Genomic DNA, 22,383 nt, shown 5'->3' with positions numbered 1-22,383 from the left:
CCTAGCGAAAAAGATACCCTTTTAAAATTATTTTTGTGTTTTTGACACCCTTATTACGTTACGTATGTAACGTGCCCTATCTTGAAATAGACATCCTTTTTACGTGTTTTTTGGTCGCGCATGGTATCCACTCGTCAATGTAAGTGCCCCCCGGGATATATATACATATATCATGAAAATATCCGCCACGTAGCATGCTCTTCAAGAGTGATGTGCCAATCCTGGTATTTTGTGCTGACTGAACGATACAGATACAGACATAAAGACAAGGAATGTGGAGTAGGAATAGCCATGGACTTATAACACAAGTGAGGGATGGAGTGTTTTGTGTGTGTGTGTGTGTGTGGGGGGGGGGGTCAAGAAAAATAGTGAAGAAATCGCTCTGAATAATGGTCGACCTCTCCCAATGGGCCTTAAAACATTCTTTTCATGAGCTTTTAAATGTACACTAGGAAAACGTTACGAGAATAGTACTCAGGATGAACAAATATCACATTTCATTAAAATCATGGCTGAGCCATTAAAGAATGAACATAAATAAACAAGCTGCACAGCCATCTGCGACAGGCTATTCTCCGGTATATAATATCAGATATATGTTTTGTAATATAAATCAAAGTGGGACAGTTTAATTCACACAGGGTATAGCGCAATTAAAAATGTAACCTTAGAAATCAACTCACCGATTTTATACAGGTGAATGATTTTTCATTAAAGACCTATACCGAAAAAAAGTACACTAACCATCCATACAAAAGGCCCGGACAAAAGGCCTTCAAGTTTGATAATAATTCGTTTACATATTATGCACCCGTGTTCCGAACAATAGTCAGGCAACACTGAGTAATACTTTGCAACACAAAGTTTGCCACCAGTCATGTCAGTAGTGGACCGACCATGGTTCAAAGGACTATGCGATGTTGATTTCTCTTGGTGAGGACCACGACGATTACTACAACATCTGAGAAGGTGAGACTTACGAAAACCAATCGATATTTGGAATATCTGTAGCGAACACTCTGGATAAAGAAAAAAAAACAGTGAAAAATCGAGCAGTTTCTGTTGAGTAATTGTGCATGACCAGCTTCGATCCCAGAGTTTGCCTATAGGAGAGCTTGATGTTCCAAAGAGCCTGCAGTGCATCTTATAAGTATGTGGACAATAAATCTTATGATGCATTATTTATCTATATTTATGCACTGAATGAGATATTTTCGTTTTCATTGCAGAGTACATGATATACCGTTTCAATAACATGAAAATATGATACGCTTATATTATTACCGGAAGATGTGTTTTAAAAATACTATATTATCTTTCAAAAGGCCATATTATCATTTCCCAATTTATTCTGTTTTTAGTTTAGAAAAGCGGTATGGCTATTCTTTTCAATGTTGCCTTTTTACGTGCCAAAGTCAGAACAGTTCTTTTGGTGGGTCTTGGTGCTCTGTTAACAGAAGTACTTGCCACTGGATTACGAGATAGGCTTCACTTTTCTCTTGACAAAAATAATAGTATCGTACGTACTGGTAATGGTAAATTCGTATGTAATGGTAATCGTAACTTCTTAAGCAATAGTAATGGTAAAAAAGTTAAGTAATGGTAATAGAAAATTCATAAGTTATGGGAAATGGAAAAAAATAGGTAATGGCAATGGAACATTGGTAGGAAAGGGCAATGGAAAATTTGTAAGTCATGGTAATGGACAATTCGTAAGTCATATAAATGGAAAATTAGTAAATAATGCTGATAGAACGCTTGTAATTGTGATGGGCAATTCGTAAAGGTGATCACCCAGTAAATTGTAGAAGACTATACATTTTTTTTTAATTCCAAGATAGAGGCCAATGTAATTCCCTGGTAGAATAGGAATTAAGTTGTTTTACCCACATATAAAATATATTAAAGTGTATAGGTTTCAAGGTGCACCATGTATCTTTCTAGGGCAATTGTTGGTCCTGAAAAGGACCACCTAAACTCGACGTTTCGACAAGTGTTTACTTGTCGTCTTCAGGATAATGGGCAAAGTTTGTAAAAGCAGGTCTTATGAGTTGTGTCTATGATAGATGACCTTTAATTGCATGTTGTAGTGTGAGTAAACACAACATTCATTGAACATAAAAAATGTCTGTAATTCGACACAGAATGGCAAATTCAGCATAAATATGAAATGAGAAAGGCAGAGAAAGAAGAGAGTCATGAAGTTAGGGGCAGTCGACACTCCCATTGGGGATCTTCCTTGGCTTTTTACATCACACAAGAAGACACGATAGCAAGTTTGGATACTCACTGCTGAAAACTTTAAGAGAGATTGGCCTTTTGCAAAATTACAACAATTCTGCTAGACTTGCACAGTTGTCATTCGAAACAAAGCCACGTGAACCAATTTTAGCTGGAAGAACACAACTATGACATTTTCTCTTTCAAATTTAATGGCCTTTACCGTTGGTGCATATTTGTTACTTTGTAGATGTGTGCTTTGTCGACATTCGTTACAAACGGAACAGGCAATTCGAAAATAAGCATTTCATACAAAGATCGGCAATTAGGTCGGTTTGTGTGAACTCAACAGGAACGCTTGATCTAGCTGCCACCGTATTGTGTTCAGAGTCAATATCACAATAATTATTATGCGACCTTGTTCTGAACAATCGGTCGTTCCTACAGCGAATTGATAAGTTTGGGCAGGCAGACAGGCAGGCAACTCTGAGTCACCCAAAGTTTGTCATCAATGCTGGACCATGGTAATGATGGTTCAAAGGATTGTGCGATGAATATGTCCTGATGAGGACTACTACGATTACTACAACATCCGAGAAGGAAAGACGTACGTAAACCAATCGATATTCTAAAAATCTGTGGAGAACACTGTCGACAAGGAAAGAGGAAAGTGAGAATTCGAGCAGCTTCTTTTGATCCATTGCATGACCAGCTTCCAGACAAGTGTTTGCCTATAGGAGAGCCTAAAGTGGATTTTATACGTATGTGGACAATACATGTTATTATAATTCTCTATATGGGCCTATCTATTCACTTTTATTTATATACAGTTTTAATAACCAAAAAAACTATGGATAAAAAATATGATTTACGCTTATTATTACTGCAAGATGTGTTTTAATAATACCATATTATCTTTCCCCATTTTCTTCTCCTTTGAGTTTCGAGAAGTGTTATGGCCATTCTCACCAATATTGCCTCCCTACTGGCCAAAGTCAGAACAGTCATTGTCGTGGGACTTGGTGCTCTGTTAACAGCAGTACTTGCTACTGGATTACGAGGTAGGCTTCACTTTATTTTGAGGGGTATCAAACATGATAACATCGTTCGTTTTGATAATGGTAAATTTGTATATAATACATGTAGTATTCGTAATTTCTTAAGCAATAGTAATGGCAAAATAAATTTAGTTACGTAATAGAAAAATTCATAAGTTATAGTCGATTTGACAGTTTAATAGGCTCAATACACCAACCTAGAAATGTTCTTTCCGATAAAGTTTTTTACTTGATTCGTGATCCTATGGGGTCTTAGAACAAATTCAGCTTGGTTGCCCAAAGTTGCCGTTTGGGCAATTTTGCTAATTTGCATAAATCCAAAATGGCCGCCAGATGCCATCTTGAAAACCTAACTTTTGAACCCATGTCCACATAATGATGAGTAATAACTCGTTTAGGGGTTTAGAGACGTGAAGAACCGATTTCTGTAATCATTTTTTTCCAATGTAAGGTCATCTTCAGGTCAAATCCAAGATGGCCGCCAGATGCCATCTTGGAAAATTGACTTTTATAATAATAATGGTCTTTATTGATACTCAAAAACATTCGTTGCAGCCAAAGGCTGAATTACAAATGCTATTACAAGGTAAAGAATATAACAAATAAATTGACAAAAACGCAAATATACAAACAAGGTATATATCATATATAAGTGAAAAGATAAAAATAAATAAGTAATATAAATACATAAATACATAAATAAAAACACCCAGTCAATACAGAATGCATAGTGACCTCCATTCGACCTTGCAAAAGTAGCAGGAAACATAAATGAGTGGCGGTATGGAATTAAGTTGGTAAAAAAAATCAATAAGTATTTAACACGTGTGAAACGGAAACGGTAAGAATAACAGGGAAAAGAAATGCGTAACAATTGGCAATCCTTGGATAGCATTGTGTATTATTGGATTATAAAGAGAACGATAAATCGGTGTAATTGAACAAAAAGGCGTTTAACAAGGTCGAATGGAGCACTGAAACATATAACAGGTTGTTGGACATGCATCAAAGTTTTAACAAAAGAACAAGTCCGCCCCAGCAAAAAGTCGACCCGAACGAATAGATAACTGAGATATAATAGGCATAGTGCTCAACATTTTACATTCTAGCCGATCCAGCTCTATTCATTCGAATCAACCTACAGTCGGGGCAGACTTGGCTTAAAAGAGAAAAGGGATAGGGAGAATGGAGAAACAGAAAAAATGGAGTAAATAAGAAAAAGGATATTGGAGAGAGAAAGAGAAAGCAAAGATGCAATGCCAACAATATCAAATATTACATATTACAAGTACAACATGCTATCAAAAAAGAAAAACGTTAAAAATGTAAGAGACAAATTTGGAACTCTTCTATCGTGTCTATCCTGTTATACTTCACTGTAATTGCACTTCATGATTGCACTACAAAATTTTGTTCCCCTTGCCCCAGAATGACGAGTAATACCTCTGTTTAGGGGTTTTGGGGTGTGCAGAATCTCTTCCTGCTTTCTATTTTGCAATATAATGTTATCTTCAGGTCAAATCCTGGATGGACGCCATATGACGCCATCTTGAAATATCAACTTTTGAACCCTTTGCCCCATAATCATGAATAATGAGTCTATTCGTGAGTCATTTGGTATGTTGATTAAATTCATGCTGTAATTTTGCAAAAAGGACAATCTTCAGATCAAATCCAAGATGGCCGCCAACCGCCATCTTGAAAAATTACTTTCCGAGGCTTATACGTGTTAGAACTAATGTAAAGGGATTTCAGTAAGAATACTCATTTCTTTTATTAATTCTCAAGTTTTTGTCCAAGAATCATGAATAATCCGTCTTTTCGTGAGTTATTTGGTATGTTGATTCCATTTCTGTTAATAATTTTGCAATATAGGATGATCTCCAGGTCAAAATAATCCAACATGACCACTGAACAAAACTTACTTACTTCCGAGACTATTGAACCTTGAAGAAGTGCTCTCCCTAATAAGGTTGTTGTTATGTATTGAAGCTCATGTAAGGGGATTTCAGTGAGAATGATTCGATTCTTTTAATCACTCCATTTTAGTTCGAGGTCAAGTCATGTCTAAGATGGTCATATGGTTGATAGATTTCGTCATTAACCGCTTACTTTAAAATGAAACCATTCAAGGTTTGGGCTATGATTTCGGGAGTTTTGATCCTTTTTTATTTATGTGCAAACATACTTTCCAGTGAAATTACTTTAAAGTATTATTTGAAATAAAACGTGATTTCTCCATAATTTTTTTTTTTAAAAAAATTATTTTGATTATTAACTTCCTTTATAATTATTATTGGACTTTTCCTCCTGACAAGAGCCATTGACTTGGTCAGCAGGAGTGCACTATTAAGCCTCCTGCAGAAGATAGGCTCCCCCAAGACTGTTTCATGGTCAGGATTGTTCTCATTCGTGAAATGTTGTACGAAGACGATGTCGCCCCTGCCTCTCAAGAAGTGGGAGTACAAGACCTAGTCATACATAACAGCTGCCTGTCCTGTGCATGTAAGGGGTTTGGATCATCCATTAGCCTTTGAGACAGTCAGAAATCCTGATAGACTCAAGACACCGACTGTCCTAGAGATATGTATATCAACAGCACACACTCGTCTGGTTGTGGAGGACTCCTCACCTACCTTGGAACGACTATATGTCTCTTGCCCCCTTTCACAGGACAAGCATATAAGCATTAGGATTGTAAAATCTGTCACAGTCATGGCCAAGCTCCTGCACGGAAGTAAGTCCTGGAAAACGTACGCCGACCAAGAAAAGTGGCTAAACACTTTCCATGTCAGCTGCCTCGGACGTATCATGCACGTTAAATGGCAGGACAAAGTGAAAAATGCAGAGGCCCGTTAGCGTACGTGCTGGCATCAAAAGCTTATTCTCGCTCCTTAGTCAAAGGCACCTCAGGTGGTTGGGGCATGTTTGCCGCATGAATCCTTGGCGAATCTCTCCTTGGATTCGCCAAGGTAAGGTGAGCTGTGTGATTGGTCTCACCCATCGATAGATCACACCACCGTTATAAAGACACCTACAAACGTGACATAAAACTTGCCGACATAGACACTAACACTTATGAAGGTGTAGATGATAGTCGCCATTCTATGGAGAGCTACTAAGTACAGGGGTCAAGACGTTAGAAAAAATTCGGAATGCTAAATTGGCAGACCAAAGGCCTAGGAGGAAGGCTAGTACAGCATCTCTATATAAACGTGTCTCAGCGCCATCCTCAAATTGCTCCAATTGCTCTAGAGACTGCCACTCTAGAGTGGAGCTCTATAGTCACTCTCGAAAATGCAAGGCCTAGCGTTACACCATCATCTTTTAAGGCGAACTGATCATTGGACACATTGATTTAGAAAAAAAATATAAAACACTTTCAAATTCAAATAAGACCCTAAAAGCCTCTTCAGTACAAAGGTATGGATTGACCTTCAAAAAAATACACTCGAAATTGATCATATAGCCCAAACCTAAAGAGGATTCATTCTAAGTTGAGCAATTAATGTTGAAATCTGACATCTAAGATGTAACTTCACCTTGACCTTGAACTTGAGAATTAATAAAAGAAATGAGTATTCTTACTGAAATCCCTTTACATTAGTTCTAACACGTATAAGCCTCAGACAGTAATTTTTCAAGATGGCGGTTGGCGGCCATCTTGGATTTGATCTGAAGATTATCCTTTGTGCAAAATAACTGCATGAATTGAATCAACATACCAAATGACTCATGAATAGAGTTATTATTCATGATTCTGGGGAAAAGGGTTCAACAATTGATATTTCAAGATGGCGTCATATGGCGGCCATCTTGGATTTGACCTGAAGATAACATTATATTGCAAAATAGAAAGCAGAAAGAGATTCTGCACACCCCAAAACCCCTAAACAGAGGTATTACTCGTCATTCTGGGGCAAGGGGAACAAAAGTCAATTTTCCAAGATGGCATCTGGCGGCCATCTTGGATTTGACCTGAAGATGACCTTACATTGGAAAAATGATTACAGAAATCGGTTCTACATATCTCTAAACCCCTAAACGAGTTATTACTCATCATTATGTGGACATGGGTTCAAAAGTTAGGTTTTCAAGATGGCATCTGGCGGCCATTTTGGATTTATGCAAATTAGCATAATTGCCCAAACGGCAACTTTGGGCAACCAAGCTGAATTTGTTCTAGGACCCCATAGGAACATGAATCAAGAAAAAAACTTAATTGGAAAGAACAATTTCTTGCCACATCTTTAAAATAATTACTGTGAATTTGGTATTCCTGATTGTTTCTCAGAATACATAAAGGACCTGTTTGATTACGTTAATTTATCATGCCATGCATGTTCCCTCACATGTTTCAGTATCTTGCAAGATCATAAAACAGCGTCTGAGTTATGCAAATCATGAACTACAATGTCTTCAGTCTCGATTAATGCCAATTTTGACTTCTATATTTTTGTAACATTAGCATTATCCAATTATATATAAAAAAAATAATCTGTGTTTACTTGCTCTTGATCATGCCAGGCATGCTTGCATCACTTTTTGTTGTCAGTTTTACTATGGATTACAAGTTGAATAATCCACATTTGTTTACACAATACTTGAAAAGGAAATGTCTGCCTCTTGTAATAATTACTTTTATTAACATTAAATGACAATCTTCCTTTTCTATTATCCATTTGACATTTCAACATGTTGGGCATGTCCCCTTCTTTCAACTCATTGACTTTGTTTTTGTTCGCTCTTGCCACAACTATGAAATAATTTCTGAGTATTTGGTGATTGGTATTCTTGTTCAATTATTAGAATGCAAAGATTATTAGAAGACTTGTGCTCAAATATGTTCAATTATCATGACATGTATGTCGTATTCCTTTATTCTTTACTCACTATACGTATTTGAAATTATATCTTGATATTTGAATGTACTATTTTATAGGTGTATCTCACTACATTTTATTTTATTTTGGAGCTTCTCACTTTATCTCCTCCGCCAATGTCTGTTTCGATAATCGTTCCGTTCTCACTGACTTTGCATCGTTCACACTTAGAGGTCTTTGCCCTATGTTCTCGTTTTTGCGTAAGAATCCTTTGTGTTGCGCCTCCTCGTCCTTCTTCATGTTCTATATGTGTTTTGTGTTCTTTGCCTTCTCCCCTCGCTTTGTTACTTTGCTTTACTGCCTCTTATATGACCTTGACCGACACTTTATTGGACATAACACAACACTTTCGGATATGTACTGACTTCTTAGCATAGACAATACACCTCAGTTTCCATTTACATCATTGGATAATGATGACCTCTTCAGCGAATTGAGACCTCAGGATACTGTACTTAACAACCCAATGAATCCTTCATTTTATGATAATTTTGTTACTAATAATATAAATTTAGCTTCGGAAGAATTAGATCTCGATTTTGAACAGGATCATAACATATTGCAAAATCCTTCTTCTGAGTATATTACGCAACATCAGGTAAATAATCTTACAAAAAATTTTAACGACAATACATTCAGCATAATGCATGCTAATATAAGAAGTTTAAATAAACATTTTGATGAATTTCAGTTACTTTTGAATAACACTTCAAATTCTAAAAAATGCCCCTTTTCTTTAATTGGCCTTACTGAGACATGGATATCGTGTGATTATGACCATCAATTTTCTCTTAACGGATATGATTTCGTAATGAATAACCGAAAAGACAGACCTGGGGGTGGGGTAGCGTTCTATATTTCACATGACTACGAGTATACGGTTTGTGATTATCTTAACTCCATGAACGCCACTGTAGAATCTCTATTTATTGAAATTAATATTCCTGGTAGTAAAAATATGATTATAGGTGTAGTTTATAGACCCCCAAACTCAAATACAAATGACTTTCTAACTTACCTTTCCCAAACAACAAATAATCCAGCTCTCGTTAATAAGGATGTAAGATTTATAGGTGATTTTAACATTGATTTATTGAAACACAACAATATATCTCAAGATTTTCTTGAAACTTTTTTTTCGGCCTCCTTCTTGCCTCTGATTTCTAAACCTACTCGTGTAGTTAATGAAACTGCTACACTTATTGACAATATTTTCTGCAACATTCTCCCTCCTCCCGATTCTTTTATAATACTTTCTGACATGACGGACCATTTCCCGATTCTTACTCATTTTTCATTAAGACGACCAATAATTAGACCGATACACTCCCAACAACGAAGACGTAGACCTACGCACGAAAATACAGCCAGTCTAGGTGCTTCTTTGGATAATGTCGACTGGTCAGTTGTATACAATTCTGTAGATGTTAATGCGTCCTTTAACCTTTTTATGAATATAATAAATGAGAAATTAGACCTGCATATACCCTTAAAAAAAGATAAGCGTAATACATACAAAACGATTTCTAAGTCACCATGGATATCGCCATCTATCTTACGTTCGATTAATAGAAAAAATAACTTATTTTATAAATTCAAAATGAAAGGTACAGAACAATCAAAAATTAAATACACATCTTATAAGAATACACTTACTAAAATATTACGCATTGAAAAGAAAAATTACTTTGCGAGGCAGTTGGCTCTATATAAACACGACATGCAAAACACATGGAAGGTTCTGAAACAGACCATGAATCTTTCCAATAATAAATCAAGTATTTCCAAAATTAGATTTAATAATGTCATTGTTGATGATGGTGACAACCTTTCAAATATTTTTAATAACCATTTCTCTTCCATTGGCGTAAATCTAGCCAAAGATATTCCTCCCGCGACGAAAAGTTTTTCGGACTTTCTCGGCCCACCTAATCCAAATTCAATATTTTTTGCTGCAACATATAATCAAGAAGTTATTGATATAGTATCTGGTTTGAAAAATAAAAAAAGCCCTGGCTTTGATGAAATTAATAATTTTATTTTAAAATCCGTAATAAATTCTATTGTTTCCCCGCTGGTGCATATATTCAACCTTTCCTTAGAAAATGGTACAGTACCAAATCAAATGAAGATAGCCAAGGTAATTCCTTTATTTAAAAAAGGTGATAAGTTGGATGTCGGTAATTACCGACCTATTTCTCTTTTGTCCACATTTTCTAAGATCCTTGAAAGAATAGTATACGTCAGAACAGAAAAATTTTTGTCAATGCATAATATTTTATCTGATGTTCAATTTGGGTTTCGCGACAAGCACAACACCACTCATGCCCTGATGAATTTTGTCAACAAAGTAGTCAATGCTCTAGACAAATCTAGTCATCTTGTGGGTATTTTCCTGGACTACTCCAAGGCCTTCGATACCATTAATCATGAAATCCTACTTAAAAAAATATCTCACTATGGTGTGCGAGGGAAGGCCTTGGAGTGGTTCAGGAGCTACCTACTTAACAGACAACAATACGTGTTTGTTAAAGATCATAACTCCAATTTGAAATATGTTAACTGTGGAGTCCCCCAGGGTAGCTTATTGGGCCCACTTCTTTTCACAATTTATATAAATGATTTCTGTAGATCATCCAAAATATTATCCCTTATCTTGTTTGCAGATGATTCGACCTTATTTTTTTCTCATCAGAATCCACAAACTTTAGTTGATGTTATTAATTCTGAACTTATTAATGTTACTGAGTGGATAAGAGCCAATCGATTATCTTTGAACCTTAACAAAACAAAATACATGTTATTTAGTAATTCCATAGACAAGTTACCGATGAACATTATATTTGATAATACCCCATTAGAAATGGTACCTTACACCAAATTTCTTGGAATAACAGTTGACAGTAAACTTTCTTGGAAAAATCATATTGAAAATATATCCAAAATAATTTCACGAAATATTGGTATTATTAATAGGCAAAAATTTTGCATTCCCTCCACATCATTAATCATGCTCTACTCATCCTTAATCTTGCCTTATTTGAACTATGGGATTCTTATTTGGGGTGATACCCATCAATATTTATTAGATAAATTGTTGCTTTTGCAAAAGAAAGCACTTCGTATTATTCATAGTACATGTTTCCGTTCTCATACGGACCCACTTTTTCTAGAAAGTAAACTGTTGAAAGTCAAAGACCTGTATTTACTACAGTTAGGGCACTTCATGTATAGTTATAATAATAATGCACTTCCCCATATTTTTGATGCCATGTTCCCTAAAAATCAATTTTATCATAACTACCCCACGAGACACTCTGACGAACTTCACATCCCACTTTACAGAACTTTACTGGCCAAAAATACATTCCTATTCAACGGTCCTAAATTCTGGAACTCACTTGCTAATAATGTTAAAGACAGTGTCTCCTTGAATTCATTCAAACGTAAACTCAAACGTATCCTGCTTAATTCCTATAATTCTTCGCAACGGAACTAACACTTCATTATCTTGATTATAATCCTTACATTTTTCACTTTTATTTTATCTTTTTTCATCTATATTGTCCAGTCATATCCTTTGTTATTTCACCAGATCAAGCTGGTTCATGGTCAGCCCTTTCCCATTCTTAGTTTTACTCCTTTTTAAAAACTAGTTGTCTTGTACTGTCCTGTCTCTTGTTTTGTCTTGTCTTCTACGTCTTGTCATCCCCTCTCTCTGTTTTTTTTCCTGTCTTGCGCAACATATCCTTTACAACGAAGACCTCTTTGTGTGAAAAGCTTTGCATTTGTTCAGTTTTTATGTTTCCGCCAATATGATTTCTTTTTCTCTTTTTCTTTCCTGTAATACATGCATGTACGCATATAGTAAGTCGACTTTAATTTTTTCTTTTCCAAGGGGGATCCACAATTTTACAAGCTTTGCTTTTTAGTGGATCCCCCTCATTTCCATATCCATTTATGCTCTATATTATACTGTTTTTTTTCAGGAATGCCCTTCTGTAAAATTGTATTTGATTTGTATTGTTTTATATTACTTTGTATTATGTTTTGAATGGAAATGAAATAAAAGAATTGAAGAATTGAAGAATTGAACATTTCTAGGTTCGGAAAATGTCAAATCGACTATAATGTGGGCGCGTCGTGGTCTAGTGGTTCTGACTCTCGCCTTTCAAACAGAGGGTCGAGGGTTCGAATCATAACCATGGCGTGTTTTCCTTCAGCAAGAAATTTATCCGCAATGTGCTGCACTCGACCCAAGTGAGGTGAATGGGTACCCGGCAGGATTAATTCCTTGCATGCACTGAGCGCCGGTGATATGGCAGCTCGAGCTAAAGCCGGGGTAATAATAGCAGCGCTTTGTATCCTCAGGCAAAAGGCGCTTTATAAATACCGCTATTATTATTATTATTATTATTATTATTATTACGGGAATGGGGAACTAATCAGTAATGGCAATGGAACATTAATTTTGTAAGAGCAATAGAGAATTCGTAAGTCATGGTAATGGACAATTCGTAAGTCATGGTAATGGGAAATTAGTAGGTTAAGGTGATAGAACGCTTGTAATTGTGACGACAATTTGTAAAGGTGATCATCCAGTAAATTGTAGAAGACTATAGATTTTATTTTTAATTTCAAGATAGAGGCCGATGTAGTTCCCTGGCAGAATAAGAACAAAGTAGTTTTACCCACATAATGTTCAGACCTGGTCCCACTGGCCGACGGACACAAAACGTACTCCTAAGGATACAACCGACAGGCAAAATTTACGGGTGGCTCCATCCGTTTTCATCCGCTCTGCATCCGTAAGTGCAGTGGGACCAATAAAAGCCTTAAAATATCATATAATCAACTAATAGAGAGCAAGGGACAAATTAATCCCTGGATCCATGAATGTATGGCAAAATATAGGGGAGGATGGATAGGCCTCTTTTATAATCATCATATTTTCAACAGGGGACTGGTTACTTATTTACGTCCAAGTCAAGGGACTTTGGCAGGGTGATACGACATGGAGAACGACCTCCTCTCAACATACGTCCTTCGACATCGACAATTCAACCGATCATGATTTCGGAAGCCATCGGAAATACCTAAAGGTTCGTGGTCTTTCAATAGAAATGTCAACTCCGGTGTTGATTTAACACCAGCCCGGAATCTATATATGTCCACAGCAGAGAAGTATTGAAACAGCACCAGTTTGGTATCAAGCCGATGCTGTTTTAATGCTAATTGGTGTTGTATAAACACCTATCTGGTGTTAGACCAAAACGAAACTGGTGTTGTTTAACACTTCTCTGTTGTGGACATAATATGGATTCCGGGGTGGTGTTAAATCAACACCGGAGTTTTTGCAATGTATAATTATTCCTTACCTGTACAGAAATAACATCAGGAAGCATTTACTGAAACAAAAAGTTTGTGATTTTTGCTGACAATATTACTCTGAGCCAATCAAATGCAAGAATTTCAGTAGCTTGTAACGATTAGATTTGGGAGCATTTCATGAAACGAACAATCAGTGATTTTTATCATTTTGTTACAAGCTACGGAAATTGATACTCTGCAAAAGTTTCGTTATTAACACCTAACCTTATCGGGAAAGAACATAAGAAGTACACATTGATTACTTTGTCAGAGCTTTCTCCTAATGTCGCTCAAAAACCAAAGCCAATAAATTATACGTTATGATTGATTTTGCATCAACTGACCCCTTTCAACCACGATAGCTACCAAAGCAATTCTTTTTTTGGCGAACTCAAAATTTCAAACCATCATAACTCGTATTTGGACTGTGAGGTGTCTTTCATCTGTTTTTTTTCTCTCAGGGCTTGGGATTTTACGTTCTTCAATCTTTAATTGGGGCTTTCCTCATCTTTTATGGAGTTGGTGGATACTTGAAATGGTACTACTACATACAACGCCGTGAGAGGGCAGCAGACTGGAAATGCCAACCGGATCGGTTTTTAAATCCGGAAGATGACCGGTTGGAGTTTTGGTTGGGAACTCTGAACATGGTAATTGGAACTTGTATATCAGGTAAGCAAGGTTTAAGGTTATCCTGTGTTTTCTTTGGGCAAATGCCTCTATCCATTATTCTTTCCTTAAATCGGCAAAAATCAGGGGGAAAAACAGAACTCAATTAACATGATCAATTAGCTGGGGGAAATTCGCTTGCAGAATGCTTCTGAAGTCGATGCAAATGCATTGAAATTGGCCTTTGGTAAAGCATTCACTGATATTAAGTAAAATCAATTTCAATTGAAGTTAATCCGCGCCAATCAGCGAAGTGTTAAACAACAACTGGGCGTTGTGGCGTGCGCCTGTAATCCAAGCTGTGGGGAAGTTACAAATATTGATGCAGAGGTTCGAGCCCCCGGGGGGGGGGGGGCACTCGACCAAAAAAGTGGTGGGGGTGTGCCGCGGGCGAGACAAAAAACGGGGGCCTTGGAGCGGGCTTATTGTAAAAAGGAGGGTCCTCGGAACGGGCTTCGGAACGACAAATGTTTGTGAAAACGGGGGTCCTTGGAACGGATCGCCAGCGTGTGAGCGCGTATGCATCCCTACGGAACGGTCATGCGTGCATGATGCAGCTATAGCGCGGTCTCCGCCGGGGAGCTCTGCGGCCGCTTTTCACCAAAATTGCAGCTCATCGGAGCGGCGTAACGAAAAATATGCGAAGCTTTGGAGCGGATTTCTCTCTTCTTTTTTCTCGATAAGAAGAAAATGCTATGCCTTGGAGCGGCTTTCTTTGTTCTTTTTCTCAACAAGGCAAAAATGCTATGCCTTGGAACGGAAATTTGAGTGTAAAAATGGGGGTCCCCTCCGCGGCACATACCCACTACCGGGACCCACTATGCATTCTATACTGAGTGCCCCCCCCGGGTTCGAGCCCTGGTCACGTCTTTCGTATGGTGACGTTAATGGTTGGTCCCAGACGTAAATAACCATATCTGATTGATACACGTCTGACAAAACTCAAATACACACAGATGCAATTGTTTCCGTAGCCTAGATGACTCCGTGTCTCTGTCTTTATCTTTTCTCCGTGATATTTTATATCTGTGTTTGTCTTTTCAATGGTTACGGAGCCTAGACACGGGCCCTATATAACTACTAAAATGTGGTAAACAATGATGGATTTCCCTCGAAAATCAGCATTTACCACATTAATTTTTGAAAAAAGGGAAGTCATCATATTTATCATACTCATGTGTATAAAGGCTTAAAAAATATTAACAAAAAAGGTTACAATTCAAATGTTTCTTACCAGACAGATCACTTTCTTGAAACGACAAAAGGTTTCCATTTTACATAATAATTTGTGTATCTAATTGTGTTACAAACAGCGCCTCATAGCCTAGTTCATCGGGTACGTCATCGCAAAGCGAGTCGAAGGTCATGTCATTGTGTTATACCACTGATATGAATCAGTGGTGTAGCTAGGATCTCCTTAAAAAAATGTCATGATACATGAAATCATAATTGCTTCATTTTTTCAAAAATGATTATGTCTCCCATTTAGTTCTTAATAGAAATTTTGTAATAAATCTTACAAAAGAACAAGTGGGGTTATGACATCATCAGCCCACCTAATAAATAGTCATGAAGACATGCCGAGAACTGTTTCACCGGAATAATGCAAATTTTTAAAAATCAATAACTTCGTTGTTATTCATTCGATTTTGATCAAATTTTCAGCATTTTGCTCTGTTCGTTTTACTCTATTTATTGAGATGTAAATGTCGTCAGCCCGGAGCATCCCTTTAAACTCTATATCAGCCTATTGAGCATAGGCGGCGGAAGTGGGGGAGGGGGGGGGGGACGTGTTCCCCCTAAATTTGAGTTGGGGAGACGATCCCCCCTAAATTTTTAGCTGACCTTTTATTTTTATTTTTTTTGCTTGTCAATTTTTTGCCTGTGTCCCCCCTCAATTTTTTTTTGCTTGTCAAAAAATTGTGGTGGTCCCCCCTAAAATTTTTGGCTTCCGCCGCCAAAGCTATTGAGCAAGATATGAATCTCATCAAACAGGCAATACGAGCGCGAAGCGCGAGCGAAAATTTTATATGCTGACATGTAATTTTTTTTTCTTGGCAAGTCTTCCCCTCACAATATTTCATTCACTCGTCTTCCTCCTATTTCCTTCTCCCCCTGTTTTTTGATTCGCAAATAGGGGGCCGGCCCCCTTGGATCTGCCTTTGTGTAAAAGCATATGGCATAGTGATTTCTATGATTTTCCCCGTTTCCAATCTGTAAGAAATGCAAATTATGCTGTAACTTAGGCCCTACCAATTTTTAGTTCTACTCTCAACAAGGTGTAAATAATTACTTAGGCCTATTAATAATGAAAATTATGATATCTTATATTAGTCATAATAGCCAAAGGTCGTGTCATTGTGTGGTAAAGCGTTTAGAGTATAAATTAAGGCTTCAAAACAGGATAAATTCCCTGTTGTATTTCCAAAATGTTGTAATTGTTGATTTTCGAGGGAAATCCATCTCTATTTACCACATTCGACACGCAGGTCTATTGGGCCCACTCATTCAATGAACAAGGTTATGATGTAACCTTGTTCTCAGTTATATCTCCATGAGTGGCAAAATAAGGGTGGCAATGTTTGGCTTATTTTCTCTTTTTCTTTGTGGCAAGTGCTTGATTTTTTTTAACTGACAGTTTCCATTACACCTATTTTTCATACAACTTGGCTCTTATTTAAATTTGATTCTTTAAATCATTTTTTTCTTAATTAAAAATAGAGATCAAAAAATGAAAATTGTCTTGCCATATTACTTTCCACCAATAGAGGGCGTACACAAAAATATGCCAAAAATTCAAGTTTTCGAGCGCTCTGGTTAATAAAAAAAATATTCCCAAGTTACTAATGAAAAATAAATTGCAACTGTATGAAAATTAGTAATTTTGGTCACAAAAGTGATATCTTAATGATATTTTCAAAGTGTGTGCTCTGTACAACATTGGCATACCATAGTCCTCCCTCTAGATTCCCCACAGGCAGGGTGGTAGCAGTGAACAAGTGATAGGGCCCGTGTTTTGGCTCCATGATGAAAAGACAAATATAAACAAATATGGGTACTCCCGGCTATGACATCCGTAGATTTTGAGAGTCGTCAGCTCAGTGAAAAGCAGATTGCATGAAGATGCCTTCCGAAACAATCATACGAAATTGCTATATTGTTTTTCTTTTCATCCCGCAAAGGTACCCTCGTGACGTACATTATGAACGGAGGGGAAACAAAACTCTATTACAGCATCAACGACTACGGGTGGGGCTACTTCATGGCCTCCATCCCAATCACTTACCTCTACAACGAAGCAGCTATTTACTATCCTCATCGTCTGCTGCACTTACCGATCTTTTACCGTCGATTCCACAAGCTTCATCATCGTTTCAAAGCTCCAACTCCCTGGTCAACCGCTGCCATGCATCCTTGTGAATTCATCTACTTCCAATTTTTCCTCGAGATTCCGATTTTCCTGTTTCCATTACACGCAGGTAAAATAAAATCCCCGGAACACACTGAATGCGATCATGTTGTTCACGTATTAGCCAATCAGAGAACGCCGTAATGCGATCAAGAATTTATTCCTTGATCTGATTGGTCAATTCATAAAGAGTATCCAGTTAACTTACTCTACGTTCTCTGCGGTCCAATTACCTAAAACAATATTTCCTTCAATAAGTATAGCCTTTACCCACGTGCACCTTACAAACTATAGAAGATGTATCGCCAATAGAGTACCGAAGTGTGACGTCACTGCCAAGGCAACGAACTGACTGGTTCTAAACAGAGTCCCAGCTGATGATTGTCTATACACATTTTGTACTGGTAAAAATTGCCATCATTCTGAGGTTGTAAGCGATGAAATTCCGTTAGCATCGGGTTCATTTATTTAGAACCAGGCAGCCGTGACACCATGGCAACTGACGTCATCGCTTCGGTACTCTATAATCAGACACAATGACTATGTCAGATAGACTACAGTTGTCATGAATGTATTGTTTAAAACTCCCACAGCAATAACAACATTTCCATGGATAGATGCCGAGAAGGGTAAAGTGGCTATTCCCGCGTAAAGCTTCGACGAATTCCGTAGAAGTACGCAATTATCTATTTGAACCCTGGACCTATGAGAGGTGGACATTTATTGGTTATTTAATGAATTCACAAACATGTGACCATCAATGTCAGCTGAATAGACCAGTTCGTAGTTACTTCATGGACGATTTTGGTCAAATGACCTTTCATTTCTTTCATTATGGTAGGCAGTTTTCAAAGCAAGATATTACGTAAGCATGCCTTACATAGCGGATGAAGAAATTGAATAGACCAGTTGACTAGAATAGCAAACCAATGAACACTTTATGAAGATATTTGTTGCATTCCTACTTTGAATGCATATCATAACATGTACTTGGCACACTGTGAAATACCAGTAGTTTGTGGACGCATCGTTGTTTTTGAGGATGTAAATGAAAAACACAATTAAAAAAATATATGAGTAATCAAGACATTAAAGTTGGTGCTTATCACACTAGATTTTAAACCACCATGTCACTTTAGTACCAATGACCTTCCTCTGATTATGCGCAGAAAGGAACTACGAACTGGCTTTACATTCTCTCCATACTTATCCCATCAAAGTCGCCGTCAAGAAGGCCCTGAGTTAAATGAAGCATTCCGTGATTAGATATAAATATTACACAAATTCTACGCGCAGATGGTAATAAATCTCTAAAATCCTGGAAAACTAATGTGCAGTTCTGTTTGACAAATGCTAATCTTAGTTACATGGGGTTTATTTGGAAAACTGTATACCTATTTCAAGATATAGGCTAAAATGATATTGTTTATAATTGATAATCACAATATTGGAGATTTCCTCGTAATATTCCAGAGGAACATGGCATATAGCTTATATTGGACGTGTGTGCCTCAATTTATTAAAGTCATTATGAGTGTGCAGAACCGTGCAAATAGGTAATAACAATTTGTTTTTATCACAAAAAATGCCTGCTTCTCAATTTTTCTCCTCCAAATCTGAAGCAGGTTGATTGAAAGTTATATTCTGATACAGGGCATCAGCTAGCAAACACCAAGATTAGGAAAAAAGATTCATTTGTGAAAGATACGCCTTGGTAGCCACTATTGTCATAACACTAATATGCACATAATCAAGATACGGCGGTCATGATTGCATCAAAGAATACTCGCATTAATCGTCCATTTAATTAATTTTGTAAAGATCAAATCCACTATTCCGAAGACGCAAGTCGTGTAGACTCGGGGTCCGGAACCAGTCCGGAACAGCACCGGGAAAAATTGAAAACCAGCGTGCAGACGGAAATACAATTTATAATCTGTGCATCTTGCTGATTAATATGATTTGAAGCGAAATTCAAAACTTACTGACACACCAATAGAAGATTGCCTGACAAAGAAAGTTTCACAATGTCTTGTTTAAATCCCCATTCCACAGACAGAGAGCAAGACCTCTCAAAGACCACTGTAAGATCATGAAACTTACTTGATCTTTCAAAGGTATTTCCATGAACTTTGAAAATCTCCCGAGGTCTTTCATAATTCCTGATTGATCTTTCAGTGACCTTCGTGGTTTCTATGATCTCCAAAACTTTTTTGAAACAGTTCAAAACAGTCTTTCAGCAGTCTTTCAGGAAAATGTTTTTTATGGTCTTTCAGGAACCTTTCAGCAGTCTATTGATGAACTTTGAAAGTTCTTATTAGTCTTTCCATGATTTTTGATGGTCTCTCAAGATTTTTGCAGAGATCACTGAAAGACTCATAAAAGATCATTCAAAGATCATTGAAAGATCAATGAAAGATCAGGAAAAGTCCATAGAAAGAAACAAATATCCTATGCAATGTTTTTTTTTTCAAAGGGGTTTTTCTGTTCTGGCTGATCTACGGATATTACTACGGCATCATATCTCACTCTGGAATCGATCTACATTCTAAACTGCCATGGCAACCGAGCGCAATGTTCCACGACGATCATCATAAGTAATTCAGATTTTCTCTTAAATACCATTTGCATGTTTTCCATTTTTTCAATACAGGCCAATGATAATCCACTAGTCTGCACAATGACCTCCATCTTTTATTTAAAACCTTTACTTTGTTCTGTTGAAAATGAAATTAAACAAATTGAAATAAAATTAAATTACAAAATTGCAGAGTTGTTTTAGAATTAGGCTTAGTGACGTAAAGCTACGATGAAGGACAGGGGTAGTACCATAGGGTATCTATAGACGCAGGAGGGGGCGCCCCGACGATTTCTAAACAATTGAAAGAGAGGGCAAAAGAAAGAGAGGATAGAAAGGAAAAGATTATCAAAGAGATACGTCTAGGTCACGAACACCTCCGCGAAAACGTTATCATTCAAAGACAAAAAATGATGTTACCAATGGGTATTCCGAAACTCCCTTCCAGCCGTTATAGATGGTACTGCGCGTATTCTTCATATTTCCAACACCACCCCAGTACCATGCATGTAGGCCGGTTATTCAGGGTAGGCTACTCTAATTTGAGTGCTCGGGGGGGGGGGGGGGGCACTTACATTGACGAGTGGATACCATGCGCGACCCCAAAAAACGTAAAAAGGATGTCTTTTTCACGATAGGGCACGTTACGTACGTAACGTGATAAGGGTGTCAAAAACACAAAAATAATGAAAAAGGGTATCTATTTCGCTAGGAAAATTACGTGTTTAGGGTCGAATTTGCGGGGATGATAAAACAAAATTAAAATGTTTCATAAAGGATGTCCTTTTAGCCCCAACACTTCGTGTTTAGAGTCCGATTTGCGCGAGGTGTAGAAGGTGGGGTCGTACTAAACCAAATAAGGTAAAGCCGACGACCGAAGGACCCGTAACAATAAAACATTCCTGTACTTGTTTAGGGGTTCATTTCAGGGAATATTTGCCAAGAGTATCGTTTTGTTTCCATTACTTGTTAAGGGTAGGGTTTCACACGCCAATACTTGTTAAAGGGTGCATTTTCAGAATATGGAAATTACGTGTTTAGGGTGATTTTCGAGACCCCATGGTCGCGCATAGTATCCATTCGTGAATGGAAGTGGCCACCCGGGGTCTCACGGGTATTTGAATCATATTGTTTTAATAATGACGAAGACTGAATTTATATTGTAACTACTTTTTTCATTTCATCATCTCATGCAGGTACTTCCATTGTAATTTTGGCGTGAATACGATGCTCTACGATAAGCTTCATGGGACGATCAGGAAGGCGGACAGATTCTACTCAGAAACGACCTTCGGGGGGAAGGGCGCCCCCATCAGACGAACTCCAGATGCAAAATCCAAGGATTTGAATAAAGACAAGTAGCTACACATTGATGGACGTCACTAACGTGGGATAAGGCGATATCCAGCCAGGTTTTTCCTCAAGTCCGCTATCTTTGCGGATATCAGCATTTTGTGAAAAGTGTATTCATCACCGGAATATAATGACAAAGGATTCTAAATTCCTGCGATTATAGTGATAATTATGTTGTCCTCTTGTTTGCTTTTATCTGTTTATTACTGCCTTCAAAATAATACAATATGAAATATGACATAATTATATGCAATATACACAATAATCCAGAACATAAACTATATAATCTTAATGCATAAAGAATACAAAATAGCGATGTAAGCATAAACTTGATTTTTCAATAATAATAATTATTATTACATTTAATGAACGCAGGAGACCGCCATCGTAAGCGGTTAAGCTTGAGATTGATGATGGCCTCATAAATAGGTTCGAGACTGAGGCTGATATTTACCTATAGGTTCAGTGCAGGTGCGAGTGCTGTGGATAGCAGTAGAGTAAAATAAGATTTTTTTATCACCGAATGTTGATATTTGTGTGGTTATGCTAATTTTCATTTCATTTATTTCATTTTCAACAAAATATAAATCAAATAAATACAATCATAACAAGTCAACATCATAAAAATATATATCAATGTCATAAAATCAACTTGAGAAAGACATGCTATAAAACAGTTACATATAAAATAATCATGTGTAAAGAAATTGTGATCTATAATTTGTGAAAATGGAGGATCCCACTAAAAAGCTAGGCTTGTTTGTTGTGGGCTCCTCAAAATCTGACAAACGAGAAATTAATTTTATATATTCAAATCAAATCAAAAACCAAATTTTGAGTATG

General features: G+C 37.1%; 1 protein-coding gene across 4 annotated transcripts; it reads left to right on the top strand.

The window, feature by feature from the left end:
- Nucleotides 1-786: 786 nt before the first annotated feature.
- Nucleotides 787-22,089, top strand: LOC121431728 (delta(7)-sterol 5(6)-desaturase-like). 4 transcript variants are annotated; one of them, XM_041629400.1, is made up of 7 exons: nt 787-969; nt 3,162-3,281; nt 13,121-13,263; nt 13,993-14,203; nt 17,383-17,679; nt 20,086-20,206; nt 21,384-22,089. In XM_041629400.1, exons 2-7 carry the CDS (start codon nt 3,176-3,178, stop codon nt 21,547-21,549), a joined length of 1,044 nt encoding a protein of 347 aa, XP_041485334.1. In that variant the 5' UTR covers nt 787-969; nt 3,162-3,175; the 3' UTR covers nt 21,550-22,089. The 4 variants fall into 4 exon arrangements, with proteins under 4 accessions (XP_041485334.1, XP_041485335.1, XP_041485333.1 ...); XM_041629401.1 differs by having other exon boundaries at nt 787-1,150; XM_041629399.1 differs by lacking the exon at nt 787-969 and adding an exon at nt 2,149-2,827.
- Nucleotides 22,090-22,383: the final 294 nt, after the last annotated feature.

Source organism: Lytechinus variegatus, chromosome 18, assembly GCF_018143015.1.
Source record: "Lytechinus variegatus isolate NC3 chromosome 18, Lvar_3.0, whole genome shotgun sequence".
NCBI classification, from domain to species: Eukaryota; Metazoa; Echinodermata; class Echinoidea; order Temnopleuroida; family Toxopneustidae; genus Lytechinus; species Lytechinus variegatus.
This window is presented reverse-complemented; position numbering and strand designations above follow the sequence as displayed.